At 41.6% G+C, this 14,560-nt stretch overlaps 1 protein-coding gene across 3 annotated transcripts in view; it reads left to right on the top strand.

Annotated features, from left to right (window-relative positions):
• Nucleotides 1-14,560, top strand: part of gdpd4a (glycerophosphodiester phosphodiesterase domain containing 4a) — a 37,290-nt gene that overhangs the window by 14,194 nt on the left and 8,536 nt on the right. For all 3 annotated transcript variants that reach the window (XM_037087213.1, XM_037087197.1, XM_037087205.1), the window contains exons 2-13: nt 2,913-3,129; nt 4,168-4,273; nt 4,757-4,860; nt 5,063-5,156; nt 6,107-6,166; nt 6,284-6,382; nt 6,520-6,613; nt 8,157-8,302; nt 8,402-8,484; nt 9,782-9,932; nt 10,544-10,762; nt 11,486-11,643. In XM_037087213.1, the coding sequence (XP_036943108.1) occupies nt 3,068-3,129; nt 4,168-4,273; nt 4,757-4,860; nt 5,063-5,156; nt 6,107-6,166; nt 6,284-6,382; nt 6,520-6,613; nt 8,157-8,302; nt 8,402-8,484; nt 9,782-9,932; nt 10,544-10,762; nt 11,486-11,643 (1,376 nt within the window). In that variant the 5' untranslated portion in view covers nt 2,913-3,067. The remainder of the gene's footprint in view (nt 1-2,912; nt 3,130-4,167; nt 4,274-4,756; nt 4,861-5,062; nt 5,157-6,106; nt 6,167-6,283; nt 6,383-6,519; nt 6,614-8,156; nt 8,303-8,401; nt 8,485-9,781; nt 9,933-10,543; nt 10,763-11,485; nt 11,644-14,560) is intronic.

The raw sequence follows: 14,560 nt of genomic DNA, 5'->3' as shown, positions 1-14,560 counted from the left end.
TCAGCCTTAATATAATTGGCAACAATTTTGATAATGAACTGTTTTAAATCACTTAGTAAGAAAAAAGTGCCAAGAATCATCACTTCTCAGATGTGAGGATTTGCTAACTGTTCAGGTTTTTTCAGATAACATTAGAACTTAGCAAAATTAAAAGTTTAACAACCTTGTGGTTGTTGAAGTTTTCTCTCGATTGTATGTACTGTAGTACTGTTGTCAAAATAGTTGAGATCCATTTACTCCTGTCTAATATAAATACCAGTATGCACCCACACACGGAGAGAGTGTCAGGAAAGCTTCATACACTCCTGCCAGACACAAATACAAGAAATGGACATTATAGATAGTCCTGAAATGTTTCTGAAATATATAAAAGCTCTGCCTGCTGCATTGTGTTTGTCATAATTACAGTGACGGAATGTGTAATGAAAGGAATGTTAAATCATTTTTTCAAGGTTGTGCTGGAGGAGAAATTTGAGAGGAAGTGATGCAACACTGTGTGTGTGAAAAGAGGAAGTGTTAAACTCAAGGCTCCGTCTGTCATTCTGGATCTAATGATTTTTGATTTAGTATTGAAGTATGAAAATCATTAGCGGGCATCAAGTGACTATTAGCCATTGAACGGAGAGATGTCTGAGGAAATGTCGTGATAAGGACATAAAACCAAGCCAGTGTCCGCAAGCAAGAGAGTATATAAACCAAGAAGCACGTCGTTCTTCCACTCACTCAAGCCTTGAAGAAACACCTGAGATGTGCACAGCCTAAACATCACAGAAAGGACTTCAAGACATCTTCAGCAGAAACAGACCAAAGAATTAAGAGTACTTTTGTTCACAGAGCCTTTATGTCTCTCTGATGGAAGTAACAGTTAGGTGTTATCTTAAAGGTTCTTATAGGTTACTCTAGCTTACCAAATTGAAACGGTCCCTTAGGATTTACCAAAAGCCCTTACAATCCAACCTACCACCAGACCAGGTGCACAGATCATTTAGAGGAGAGCTGCGATAACGGCCGTGGCTGGTGGCCGTATCTGACTCTGACGGTCCGTTGATGTCAGGTGCCAAACCAGAGGAAGCAGGGTAGACGTTTGGAAGCTAGGCGAGTCTCCTCACCACCAGCTTAAGAAATCCCTAATTAAATTCCCAGTTTATAAACAACCTCTTGTAGGTTTAGGGATTTAACCCTTTAAACAGAGAGCTGGTTGAGTGCCTCCTGGACAGGTGTAAAACTCAGGATCTAACACTATATTATTACAAACTTAATATTAGTCCTTGATGTGACAGGTAAACCAAACCAAGGCTGTAAGCTGACAGCTCTGATTGATTAGTCTGCTTTGACAAATGTTGACTGTCGTCTGGCTGTGGTATTTGGTGCAGTAGGCCACTGGATGTAGAGCTGTTGCATAACTATCATTTTTAAACCCCACTGCTGCTGCTGTTGTTGAGGTTTTACATGGAAAGCTTGAAGAAAACAAAGCTATTGATACCTATAAATGTCTCTGTGTGAAGTAAATCAATAAAAATATGATCGATATATGTTGATGAAGGTTCTCAGTCATCCAGGTCATGGTAACTCTGATAGTTGTCTTGTAGGTAACTGGACGTGTTTCACATCTCATCCACAAGGATTCTTCAGATCGCTGAGGGAGTGTCCTTACAGGGTCGTTGGGGCCACTTATGGGTCGCTGACTCAAACTGCCTTCATGTTGGTTGCTAGGACCAGGTGACCCCAGGTGTAAATGGTTGTTAAGCTGTCTGGGGAGGGAATCAGTACTGCTTTCTGGGTGGGTGATAAGGTTTTGTCTTAGTCGCCCTCAGCTGTTCAAAGATGGTCGTTCCAGTGGATTCTTTTATTCCTCTTTCAACCCGTCTGTCTTCTCTGGACAAGATGTTCACGTTGTTGTCCTCAGAGGAATGATTTTTCTCCTCCTGATGTAAGTGGACAGCAGAGTCTCGACCTGAGGAGCTGGACCTCCTGTGTGTGCCATCCGTTTTCTCTGTATAACGTCGATTTTTCCTTCAGGCTTTGACTCCAGCAACACTTCTGTTGTGAGGACCAAACACCTTTTGGCTTGTGGTCTTCGTTTGAGCGATCAGAAAACAAACTTTAACAGTTAGATGAGTTTTTCATGTTGGATGTCGTCTGTGAGCAGCAGAGAAGTTTTTGTGGTGTAAGGTGGAAACTAATTGTCGCTAATGTTACTGATTAATCTGTCATTTATTTTGTTAGAAATTAATTAATCACTTGGTCTGTAAAATGTCAGAAACTATAAATTGAGTACACTGTAATTTCCAAAAGCCCACATCTAATATGCTTGTTTTGTCCAGCCAGTAATCTTAACCTCATGATGTTCAGTTTACAATATGACAGTATTAAAACAATTACTCAAGCATGAAATGTTGCTGATATTCTGTCAGTTGACTAATTGATTAATCAGCCAATTGTTGTAGGTTCAGTTCAGAGTCCAGGACTTTGCTGCCGGTTGGATAATTGGCTGTTTGGCTGGCAGACTTGTTTGGGAGTTTCCTCACTGACAGGTCTAATTATAGTATTACTGGAGTCAATCAAGGGTCAGACAGAGGATATGGGACGATAGATTAGCATAAACACACGGACCATATAAGGCAGGTATTGTGTGTGTGCGTGTGTGTGTGTGCAACAGCATAAGTCACCTGAGCAGACACCACAGGTTATATCAGATATAGGTCAGTGTGTATTTCTGTGAGAGTATCTGTATGTTCTGGGTTAGTAAAAGCGGCCTCGGGGATAAAACTAGGCCTCCACTGCCACACACACACACACACACACACACACACACACACACACACACACACACACACACACTCTCTCCTGCTGAGTCTAGTTTTCCTATAAATACATTTTAAATTGATTCAAACTTTCTTCTCTCCTTCCAGGTGAAGGTGGTGCGGAGGCTGACGCTCCTGCCTCTTTTTTCCTCCGTCCTCTCTCGCTCTCTCTCTGGACTCTACTTCATCCTCCTCTTCCTCCCTCCCTCTCTCTCTTCCTCTCGCTCTGTCTTTCTCTGTGATGCCGGGCTGTGGGTGATTGTATGCCCGTGACCAGACTGAAGCTGGGGAAGCTAAAGGTGGTGCGGCGGCAGCTGCTGCAAAGGTACAGAACAACACACTCACTGTCATCATCACCTCTGACATATTTCAGTCCATAGGCGTATAGACTAATTTATCTCGAATGCCATTTAAAGGCATTGTGAACTAAAATAATAAATGACATAATGATTAACTTACATTATTGGTTGCTGTGGAAACTGTTGCAGTGACTATGGAGATAATTAGCAGTCATTATTTTCCTTTTTTTGTATGCACCTGAAGGCCAAAAGAAAAACTCAGCAGCAACATCTCTTTCCAAACAGCGTTGTGTTGTTTCAGGATGATCTATAAACTTTTCTGTATAATCTTTTCGTGGAGAACAGCTTGTTCTGACTTGTGGCAGCCTGCTGTCTGTGTTTGCTCAGGAGGCTGAGTCACAGTGCTTCTTTCTGTACAGAGATGATCTGAATGCATCGTATAAAGAGGGGTATTTTTTTTATTTTTGTGATATCGGTGTAACTACTGCATGAATATTAAACACAGCGTTGGGTGTGGGGTTTGGTAGCATTGTATTTAAACTGAATCCAGTATCAAATCTGATTATTGAATCTCAACCCTTTCCGACACCAACTTGATTCACACGTCAGACTTAAAGATCCTATTTGTGAGAAATGTCTTATTCCCAACTCGTTCAATGCTGACGCTTGGCTGGGATGTTGTCCGACCCGTTCTACAGTCCCAAAGTGTTTAATGTCAGAGATTCTGTTTGGATTTGTTTAGCACCTGCTAAACTCTGAAGCTTCCTGATTGTTTTGCACGTCACAGATTAAAAAGCGTAAGGAGAGGTGAAAGATTTAAATTTGAAGAGTTCAGAGCTTCCAAAATGATTAGGTCTTTATTGTACTACACCTCTCATCTCATCTCTCTCAGAAACCTTATCTTCAAAATCTCTTTCACTCTCTTAAAATGGACCAAATCTGAGTCTCTTTCTGCTTTTTCATTATGTGATAATGTTTTTGGTATAGGTTTCAGTTTAATCAGATGAGATGAATGCTCCACTCATTAACTGATGTTTGCCTCACCGTTCATTTGACTGTACCAGGTATGAACACCAGCCGTTTGTCTCCTGCCTGGCCGGCCTCTACGGTTGCCAATGGAGACGATACCAAAGAGCGCGGGCGCAGCCGGGAGAGTGCTGCTGCAGCAAGGTAAACACACACACACACACACACACACACACACACACACACACACACACACACACACCCTCCATAAGCAGTAAGTTGAGTTTGGTTAGTTTGCTGATCGTGCAGAGAGTATTGATTCCCAAGACAGTTTTTCTCCGTCCATCCTGCTGACTCCAACAGTCAGTTCCTGCTTTTCTCTGAAAAATATCAGCACATATATACTCTGTCAGCTCGTATCTAAATATACTGCTTCCATATGCACTTGTTCCTCCTTATCTGCCAGATTGTGTTGCATTGTTGCATCAGGAAGTTTCTCTTTTCCCTCCATTTATGACTATAAAATCCTGCCAAAGTGGGGAACATAATTCTTCACATTAAATCTCTAATCATCACAAATTCAGGCTCATTAAGCTTTATGCTTTGTTTATAAGGACCCAAACCAATTTGATTAAAGTGCACTTTTAAGAAGTAGTTAATCAGTCAAACAATGTGTGTGTGATCCAGGTGGAGTGTGGCAGTTTTGGCCTCCTGATCCTCACCTTCTTCCTGAGTTTTTTGTTCCTGTATTTCTGGAGTGAAGCTCAGAACGACTACAACGACTTTGACTGGTGGGTCACACACGGCACATCCTGTCGGTAACATGTTGGCATGTTTGTTGTGATTTGCAGGGCGTCTGTTGTCGTCATGACGGGGTTAAGCTTAGTTGTATTTTTTAAACAAATGACCATGAATGAATGTATGAGGGAAACAAAGCCATCATTCACACCTGGTTCATGTTAGCTGCTGACAGTTGTTCTTCCGCCTCTTCAGGTTCAACTTTGGGACTCTGGGGTTCTGGTTTCCCTGGTCTCTGGTCCTGTTGGTTGTTGCTGCTTCTCTCTTCACATATATCGCTCTACTGCTGGTATGCAAGCTGATGTGATTCCTGGCCTGTACAGAATGATAAAGTTTACAATCATGTCAATCAAAAAGAAGCAAAAAAAACAATCACACCTCTAGTATACTCAGAGGTCTGAGTATACACTCCATTGCTGTTACAGTGACTGTAGTATTGTCAAACAAAACTCTTGACCTCACCGCCTGTGTTGGTGTCAGGCAGCACCTGATGGGGCCCAACTTGACGTCACTTTAGTTTTCTCCCCGAACAAGAGTGCTTTGAAAACAAAGTGTTTCATTAGTGGCAAGTGCACATTAGCACTCTCAGCACTTTGCGTGACATTTTGGAGGTTGTCCACTTGCCTTAGTTGACAATTATCATGCAACAGTTTTTATATAATTTGGAAAAACGGACACAAGGGAAGAAAGGGAGGAATCTGCATCAACAGACTTTACTTCAGGCTTTCAGTGAATGAGAATTTAAATTGTTAAGTAATCATTTTCTTGATTAATCGATTAGTTTTGTCAATAAAGTGTCCCGCAAAATGGTGGAAAATGTAAATCAGTGTTTCCCAAAACCCAAGATGATGTCCTTAAATCTTGTTTTGTCCACAACCAAAAGATACTCAGTTTACTGACATAGAGAGGACAAGAAACCAGAAACCTGAAGTCAGAATTTTGACTTGTTTTCCCTTAAAAGCTACTCAAAGCAATTAATCAGTTATTGGCAGAATTGTTGACGATCAGTTGAACAAACATTGCAACTAAAGTTTACTCTCAGCTTCGAAAGAAAAGTTACAAGGTTAGAGGGTAAATGTGTTGTGATTTTTTAAAACACAAGGGTTCAAAAAAACAAATGTTTGAGTTCTACTTAGTTAACGTGTTGCGAAGCAGTAATTTCAAATAAGCAAATGCCTTAAATGTCCTTTGAAGAAGCCTTATTTTGTATTATTTAACAAGTATCTGATCACTGTTCAGGTTCTGGCGTTGTGTCTGCTGTCTGAGGGTCAGAGGCTGTACCTCCACTGGAGCCACAAGGTAAACCACACAGTACATAAACACAAACACTGCCACACAGCTCTGTCTTTTTGTGCTTCCACTTGCTATAAGTTGTCATAAGTTGTGTTTTCACTTCTCTCCTGTGTTTTTTGTCAGACTGGCATCGTGGTGACGTTGGCGTTCTCCGTCACAGCCACGGCCATCCTGTCGGATCTCTGGAGCAAAGAATGGAAGACTCTCCTCCTCTCGCTGCAGGTTCGTCCACGCTGACAGACCAGGCAGTCAATCCTGGGACTATTTATATCATGTTTATAAAAGTTATCATTTCTGTTTTATGTTCGAGTGAAATGTTTGAGCCTGTGCTTACTCTTTTACCGATCACTTGTCTTTAGGTGACGGCACCTTTCCTCCATGTGGCTGCAGTCTCACTCATGGTGATTCTCGCCTGGCCAATAGCTTTGCACTTCTTTCGCATGAACAAGAGAGGTGAGCACGCTGACGAGCGTTTATCTTCATAGTAAGACAGTTCACATCACATTTGCATAACTGAAGAGTCATCTTATTTGCAGATCATATTAGCAGAAATGTACATATTGGCAGGATGTTGATATTTTAATGCCAGCCTTTACTGGCATTGAGTTTCATCCTGAAGAACAACATGTAAACAGTTGGTATATGATAGAAAAATGATTAGTACTCTCCCTTGCAGAGTACTTTTAACTGATCAGTTTAATAATTTATCTTTTCCTCTGTCCAGCACTACCCAGGCCCTTTATCTTATGGTGACAGAGACACAGAGGAATAGAAATCTAGTGAAAAGCACGACCGATCTCTTAGACGAAACTGCAGTAACTGAAAGGGAGGACCTTGTTGAAATGACTGAGCTGCCCCGCCCGCTGGGAATAAAGATATTCTGACATCAAGCGTACCCCCTCAGCAGAGTGACGCACTTGTCTGGCATGAATTACACTGCTGTAGATCTCCCTGCCCTCCTGCTTTTGCCTCATGCACTTCCTCTTAACAGAAAATCAATGTCTCATTTTGCTCTCTTGTCTTCGTCTCTCTGATGGTTACTACCTTCTTTCTTTCACTCTAGTTTTTTTCTGGTCTCTTGATCATTCTGACGTCCTCTTTTACTCTTTCTGCCTCTTTTGCTGCTGTCTGTTTTTTTTTCTATTCTCTCGCGGTCACTGTGTCTTGCTGCCGTTTCCTCTCCGCTGATCGGCTTTGACCTCTACGTCTCTCTTCGCCTTTCTTCTCTCTTTGGTCTCCATGGGTACTGTCCCTGGTTGCCATGGTGATTCAGTGGGTAAAGTGATGCTGAGTCATGGTGGGGGTCTCTCCTGGCAGCAGATAAGCGGTTGCTCCCCTTATCTGCTGCCAAGCGTAATGTAACTCTTGATGTGTCAGGGAAGAGTTGATGGATTCGTTTTTTTACTTTTTTTTTTTTGAACACCATTTTTTTTACACCATCATATCACTGTTGGGTGTGGTTACAGGTGAAAAAGAATGAGGGCAGAGAATAATTAAACAAGCTTTCAAAATTCATACCGATACCAGTCGTTTTGTTCAGGACAACTTGAACCTTCCAGTAAGATTTGTCTCCTAACCAGACAGCTGTCACTCTGCTTGTTGCCCATATGGCTGCGTTTCAGCACCAGACCCCCATGGTGATCCTATCAGGAACGATTTACAGTATTTAATCCTGATTAAATCACATTCTGACAAGTTGTTGTCTGCATTTGTAGACCAGGACCACAAATGTGTTGTTAGTGGACTGTTAGAGGAGTGGTTCCCAAACAGGAGCTACCTGACCCTCAGTATAAGATGCTTAGTGGTTTACCAAGTTATCAACATTTTGTTCGATTGAGTAGAACACAATTTTTAAGTTTTATTTATGGCGGTTTTTATATTCATTGCTTCCTTTAAAATGAAAACATTGTTAAAAACACACAATAAGTGAACAATGATTTATTTTACCTATTTTGAATCAATGCTCATTTCTGTATCTTTGTGTTGTTGTCTCCAGTGCGTCAGGTGGCTGTCCTGGGTCTGTACCTGTCCGTGCTGTTCACTCTCTACCTGGTTCCTCTGGGGATGTACTCACCCTGCATCAAAGAGGCAGGAACCCTGGGACCTTTCCCGAAACTCATCGGACACAGAGGAGCCCCCATGGTAAGATGGAACTGGTCATGAAGATATTTCAGTCATCAACTTCACTGCTGAGATCTGGTGATGTTGACAGTGTGTGTGTGTGTGTGTGTGTGTGTGTAGCTGGCTCCAGAGAATACTGTGATGTCGTTTGAGAAGGCAGTGGAAGCTGGAGGAGAGGGACTGGAGACCGACGTCACCATCAGGTATTAACGACTCTTGCCTGAGTGTGAGTCTATGTGTCTGTAGAACATGTAGGCTTGTCGTAATAAATACTAATGAACAAAAGGCATCTACGCTTCTTGAGGACCCAGCAGAACGCGAAGCATTGCAAGATGGATTCTTGCAGGGAGTAGTCAGCCTGTAATTTGAAGCAACTCCCCATTTTTTTTTTCTCATTTTGGTTTGAAACGCTGAAAACTCCACAAGGTGCCAGTGGTTTGTCGAGTGCATTGCCTGTTTATACCACGGCCACTCACATCAAAATGTCATGACTTTGATAACGCTGCTAGTTAGTTTACTCAAATTAATATAACTTTTTTGTTTTGAAAGATGATGACATAAAATTCATGGCCTCTTTGAACAACTTACATTTTAAAAGCCAAACAGCTAATAGCAGGAAAAGACATCTGACATACAGTCAAAGTGAGATTACAGAAATTTAAAACTTGAAATTGGTTTGGCATTTAGCAGTGAGTGACACTTGGTGGGCAACTGCTCTCTGCTGTTGTTTCAAGGAGACCCAATTATATTTCACCAAAAGTAAAATTTTCAAATCATTAAGCATTTAATAACACGAAGGATCACAAGATGTTCAGTCAACTGTGAAGTGATGCTGAGTCTGTGCCTTGATGCTAATTGTACAGATCAGATGCTAGCGTGCTACCCTCAGCGCTAAGGTGATTACTGCCATGCTAATCCAGTTAGCCGTTAGCCCTCTCATTAGCCCGCGGCTGCTGGGTGAGCACGCTCATTCACAGCCTAAAAACAGGGGGATTAGCTACATGGCATGACTCAGCGTTAGCGGGTTAGCTTTAATCCCATGCAGCTAGTGACCCCGGTGAGCCTGCTGGTTCTGGCAGGATGTGTAAAACTGAGGTGCGTGTGGTCTGCATGAATGATTGTGGCTGCTGGGCACTTTCTGTGTAATTAAACTGTCAAGGGTTTTGTGAGGCACTTCATTACTCTGTGTGGGTGTCTACGCATTTGTTTTTATGGGCATATACATAACTGATATGAATCGTGTGATTAATTAAGATGACGGGCTGATCTCACTGAGATCGCTGGGGTGACTGAATATGATCACACTAGCAGAGGTGTGAGCAGAGATTTGGAGAATGAAGTTCTTATTGGTGACTTGAATCATTCTCTCTTCATTTCCTCTCATTCACATTCACCTGTCACGACTTAACGCTCATTTTTGTGTCCTGCACTCGCTCACCTCGCCAACATCCTGATTCCTCATGCTGACGCCTTTTTAATATTCCGTCTCTTTCTCTGTAGCTATGACGGCGTTCCCTTCCTGATGCATGACTCCACTCTGAGGAGAACCACTAATGTCGCAGAGGTTTTTCCAAATCGAACACACCACGATGCCTCCAACTTCACCTGGGCAGAGCTGCAGCAGCTGAACGCTGGCAACTGGTTCTTATCGGTGAGGCTAATGCACACACATACTCAAAAAAATGCAATATCATTTCATCGCTGAAGTGTGAAATTCAAACTGGAGGCTGAATGACAGAAACTGTAACCTAAAGACTTGAAAACATGAAAACATTTAAGCTAGTGTATCTTGAGGTCTGAAAAACAGGATCATTCCTCTTCTTTTAAAATAGATTGTAAATATTTCCTGGAAATTGTCAGAATAAACTAATTTATGACGAGACAAATGGGTCCTTCCAAACAAATATTAACAGTTAGACTCTAGTGTTTTTAACTCCAAACACTGCTGGACATCGGTCCAATTTTTATAGTATTTTTCTATTAATGATTTGTTTTTTTAATCCGATTTTCTGCTGTTTGGGATGGATTACTCAGCTGTAGGTCTCCCTGCCTTCCCTCTTTCTCTCTCAGCACCTCCTCTTAGCAGAAAATCAATGTCTCATTCCTCTGCTTGAGTTTCCTCTCTTGTCTTTGTTTCTCTGACGCTCTCTGTCTTCTTCTTTCATTCTCTCCCTCTTTTTGTTTTGTTTATAAATATTTTAAATATACTCTGCTAAATCTGGATTTTTCCCTATGAATGACTGAACACACGGTCTCTTACAGAGGGATCCATTTGGTACCGTGTCATCCCTGTCAGAGGCAGACTGCTCCCAGGCCCAGAACCAGTCTGTTCCCTCACTAGCCCAGTTCCTGGAGGTAGCGGCTCGAAGTGGCAGACTAGTGATTTTTGATCTGCGCAGGCCACCATACGGACATCCCTACCATCAGTCATACATCAACATCACTCTGCAGGTGGTGCAAGCCCACATCAACTCCTCACAGGTTAGTGTACCGGGTGGATGGACAGGTTATTACGTTGAATGGCAAGTCAGTTTTAATTCTATAGCCCCAGAGTAACTCATGATTTGAGGAGAATCAAATTTCAGTGGCGCCGTTACGCCTTTTCTGGCCACACTTAAAGTGATTTGCATTAATTTAATTTGGAAATCAGTTAAAGACCTGCTGACGTGTCGGAGCAGAGCTATTCATCAGTTGTTCATATCTTGCTCTAAATTAAAGCAAACCTGCATTTGGGCCCTCATTCAGCAGTATCGAGTACATTTTAGAAATGAATTTGTATCATGGCCAATTTTGATTAAAGATGTATCTGGGACCATTTTTCTCAAAATTCTAAATTCCAGAGGGGTCTTTGTGTTAAATTATTAAATGATGTGAGTGAAAGTTTCGTGGGATGTTCTGACTACTGAAAATGACGTGATGTGATCTGCTAGAGAGAAGACGCCTCACTCTGCCACTGGACACAAAGCATTTTTCACTATTCTGCAACACTTGGTTGGAGAGGTGGCAAAAAACAATAGAGAACAAAAGAATCTGAATTTGAACCAGTACAATGTGCCTAAATTAGCTACAATACTTGATGGAGACGTCTTCTGATCTCTCTTATTGTTGCCAGTGGTGACAATGTATTTTGTGCATTTGATTGATGTGTGTTTGTGTTTGTTTATGTGTTTATTGTGTTTGTGTGTGTTTTTTTAATGTGTGTAGGTGCTGTGGCTGCCATCTGAGGACAGGGAGCTGGTCCAGGCTGTGGACCCACAGCTGCAGCAGACATCTGGAGAAAAGGCCTCTATTAAGGAACTGACAGACGGCCACATCACCAGACTGAACCTGCACTACAGCACCATGTCACAGCAGCAGATCAGGTACACACACACGCACAATCATTTAGTAAATACGATTTTATGCAGTTTTATGTAGTTTTTAGTGGACACATTTTAACTTTAAGGCTCATTGTTATTGACAGATTTTCACCAGATTTGTCCAGATGTTTTTCCTGCTGCAAAAAGACAATAATCAACACAATATACAACAAAGTTCTCTTGAAACAAATGAGGAGACAAGCGCTCCCAATTTTGCACCACAGAACAACCATGTCATAGTAAAACTACATTTGTGGAATGATTCAAAGATCATTTTATAAAAGCTAATTTAAATGTGGGTCTTTGCATCTCTGAACCAAAGCCTGATAAAACAGTGAAAATGATTTATATAAACATGCAGTACATTCAGGCACAGTTATGAAATCATTTCCATCCACCTAATGAAGCAGTCTGGTCTGTACTTTCTGTCTGTGCGTGTGAAGTTATGTAACTCAAGGTACAGATGGCCACCGAGTCCTCAGTGCCTCCATTTTGGTGCTTGTAGAACAGCCTCAGGGAAGTGAGAGGACGGAGGAGGGAGGGAGAGAGGGAGTTCAAGGGCAGGTGGGTGAGAAGTTCATGGCGGGAGTCAGGAGAGAAGAAGAGGAGAGACTGAGGAGCAGAGGAAATTAAAACTTAGGAGGAATTTCTTCAGTAATCGGGGGGGAGCGGTGCAGGAGGTACAGACGGGTTGGAGAGGAGGTGGTTTAGAGGAGAAGAGGGTATGAGAGGCTGAGAAGTGGTGGAAGAGAAACGAGTGGGACGTACTTGTGCATAAACAGAAGCTGTGGGAGAACAATGTGGAAAGAACAGGGCTTGAAAGATGGTTGAGTGACTCACACAGTGATGTTTTTTAACAGATCTCACACAGTCCACTGAAATAGTTTCCTCATGCTGCTGCTGATTCACTGCTACTGTAATATCTCATTGAAACATGGAAATAACAGCTTTGATTGCACCGTATGTGTCACTGCCCAGAGAGGCCTGGTGGGATGAGTCATATTGGAACATTGTGCCGTAAAATTGTGGTAAAAGTTGCTCATTAGACTTTGTTTGTGTGATTACTATAATCAGTGGGTAGTCAAAGTTTATATGGTTATTTTATGGTTAATCTGCAGAGTATCTACTGATGTTAGAAGGGAAGAAAATATCTGCTCTGTCTCTAATGGACAAGCTTTAATATATCAAAACTAGGGCTGAGTATGATTCAAGACTTGCATATACAATTCAGTTCATGCAGTATATATTTGATATATGATCTTTCTACCCGTCAAGCCTAATTGAGAACATTGTTATTATTTTAAGATGATGATTTAAAGGGGGTCGATGTTACGTGTTCATATCCATAACTTTTTTATTGCAGCAGCAGACAGTGATTCATTAAAGTTTAAAGAGGAGAAGAAAATACAGAAGCTGCAGTATTTCAGTCGATTTCAGTGCAAAACCGTATTTTTTATGTTGCTCACTGCTTTGTTCAGCTGTCTAGAGTAGCTTACTGCCCCTTTTAAATGGTGCTTTAAATGTTAAGAGTTTCAATAACATCCAGGGTGAGTTATGCAGTTGGAGAGTGTATTTAAGGGCTGATAGAGTGTGACGCTGGTACTTCAGACCTTTTCAGCAACTATTTAATAAGACACAAGTGCACTGTTTGAACTGACCCTTAGTTTGATGTCGCAACCAGAAATAATAATGAGATTATACAACTCTTGGAGATTATACAACTCGAGGTTGTATAACCTGGCAAAGATTTCGTCTCAGCTCTCTCTCTCTCTCTCTCGGTCTGTTTATCTCAGCAGATGATCATTAGACTTTCAAAGGACACTTTCATCCCAACAGGCAGTCAGGGACTCTGTGTATGTGTGTGTGTATGTGTGTGTGTCACTCTCTTCCTCGTTCACTCTCTCCATCATTTCATTCGTTTCTAATTCAAACCCTCCCTCCTCCCCTCCCTCCTGTAACCATCAGCCATCTTGCAGTTTGTCTTCCTTCTCTCCTCCTACCTTCTGTCCGCCTCCTACTCCTCCAGTCTCTTTCCTTTCTCTGAAGTCCAGTCAAATCAGCCTTGCTGGCATGAATGTTGTCAGATTATAGCCAATGTTAATTTACATCCTTTTGGTCCTTCTGTGTTTTGTCTTTGGCTATAGTAAGAGTAAACCTACATGACGTGGTCGTCCTTGTTTTGTAGGGATTTCTGGACATTCGCATGTATGACATTCTTCTCTGTCGGTATATTTTGTGCACCTTTTTGAGGAAGTGGAGCTCTTTCCACTCCACCCTGTTTATACTTGGTATTAAAGCAGGATTTGTATCTTGACATATTATCCCTGATAACAAATGATCTGATCTTGCCTGCATGTACACTTGGTACTTTAATACATTCTCATTATCCTCGTAGAAAATTGCATCTGTGTCCACCAGAGCGAATCCTGGCCACGATTAATTTGAGTTCTTATGAGTCAGGGGAAACTTTATAAACTTTGTGAAATGTTCTGTACCACAAATGACATTCAGCAATTATAATACATTAAGTTATTAATGTTCTTGTCAGTCTGTCCTGGTGTGCTGCACTCTGCCTTGATATCAGCAGATCAGCTGGACTTGTCACACCCACAGTTATTAATCACAAATGACTAACACACTTTTGGCGCTGTCATGGTACATAATAGATATTTAATTCTTAACCGGAGGCGTATCACTGTCTGCCTTTTTGTTTGCTCACTCTAAAGTTGAACATCCAGGTGAACAAGGTGTAAATGGTGTGTGTGGGCTGTGGGCTTTTCCCATCATTTGTGTTGAATGTCCAATACAGTTATGTGTTTTCTTTCTGTTGTGTATAGATTCATTGGTGAGTGAGTTTACAGGTGACTAAGGAGATTAAATGTGTCCCTCCTGGATTATTTAAACAACTTAGTGTTTTACT

Source organism: Acanthopagrus latus, chromosome 2 (genome assembly GCF_904848185.1).
Source record: "Acanthopagrus latus isolate v.2019 chromosome 2, fAcaLat1.1, whole genome shotgun sequence".
Classification (NCBI taxonomy): Eukaryota; Metazoa; Chordata; class Actinopteri; order Spariformes; family Sparidae; genus Acanthopagrus; species Acanthopagrus latus.
This window is presented reverse-complemented; position numbering and strand designations above follow the sequence as displayed.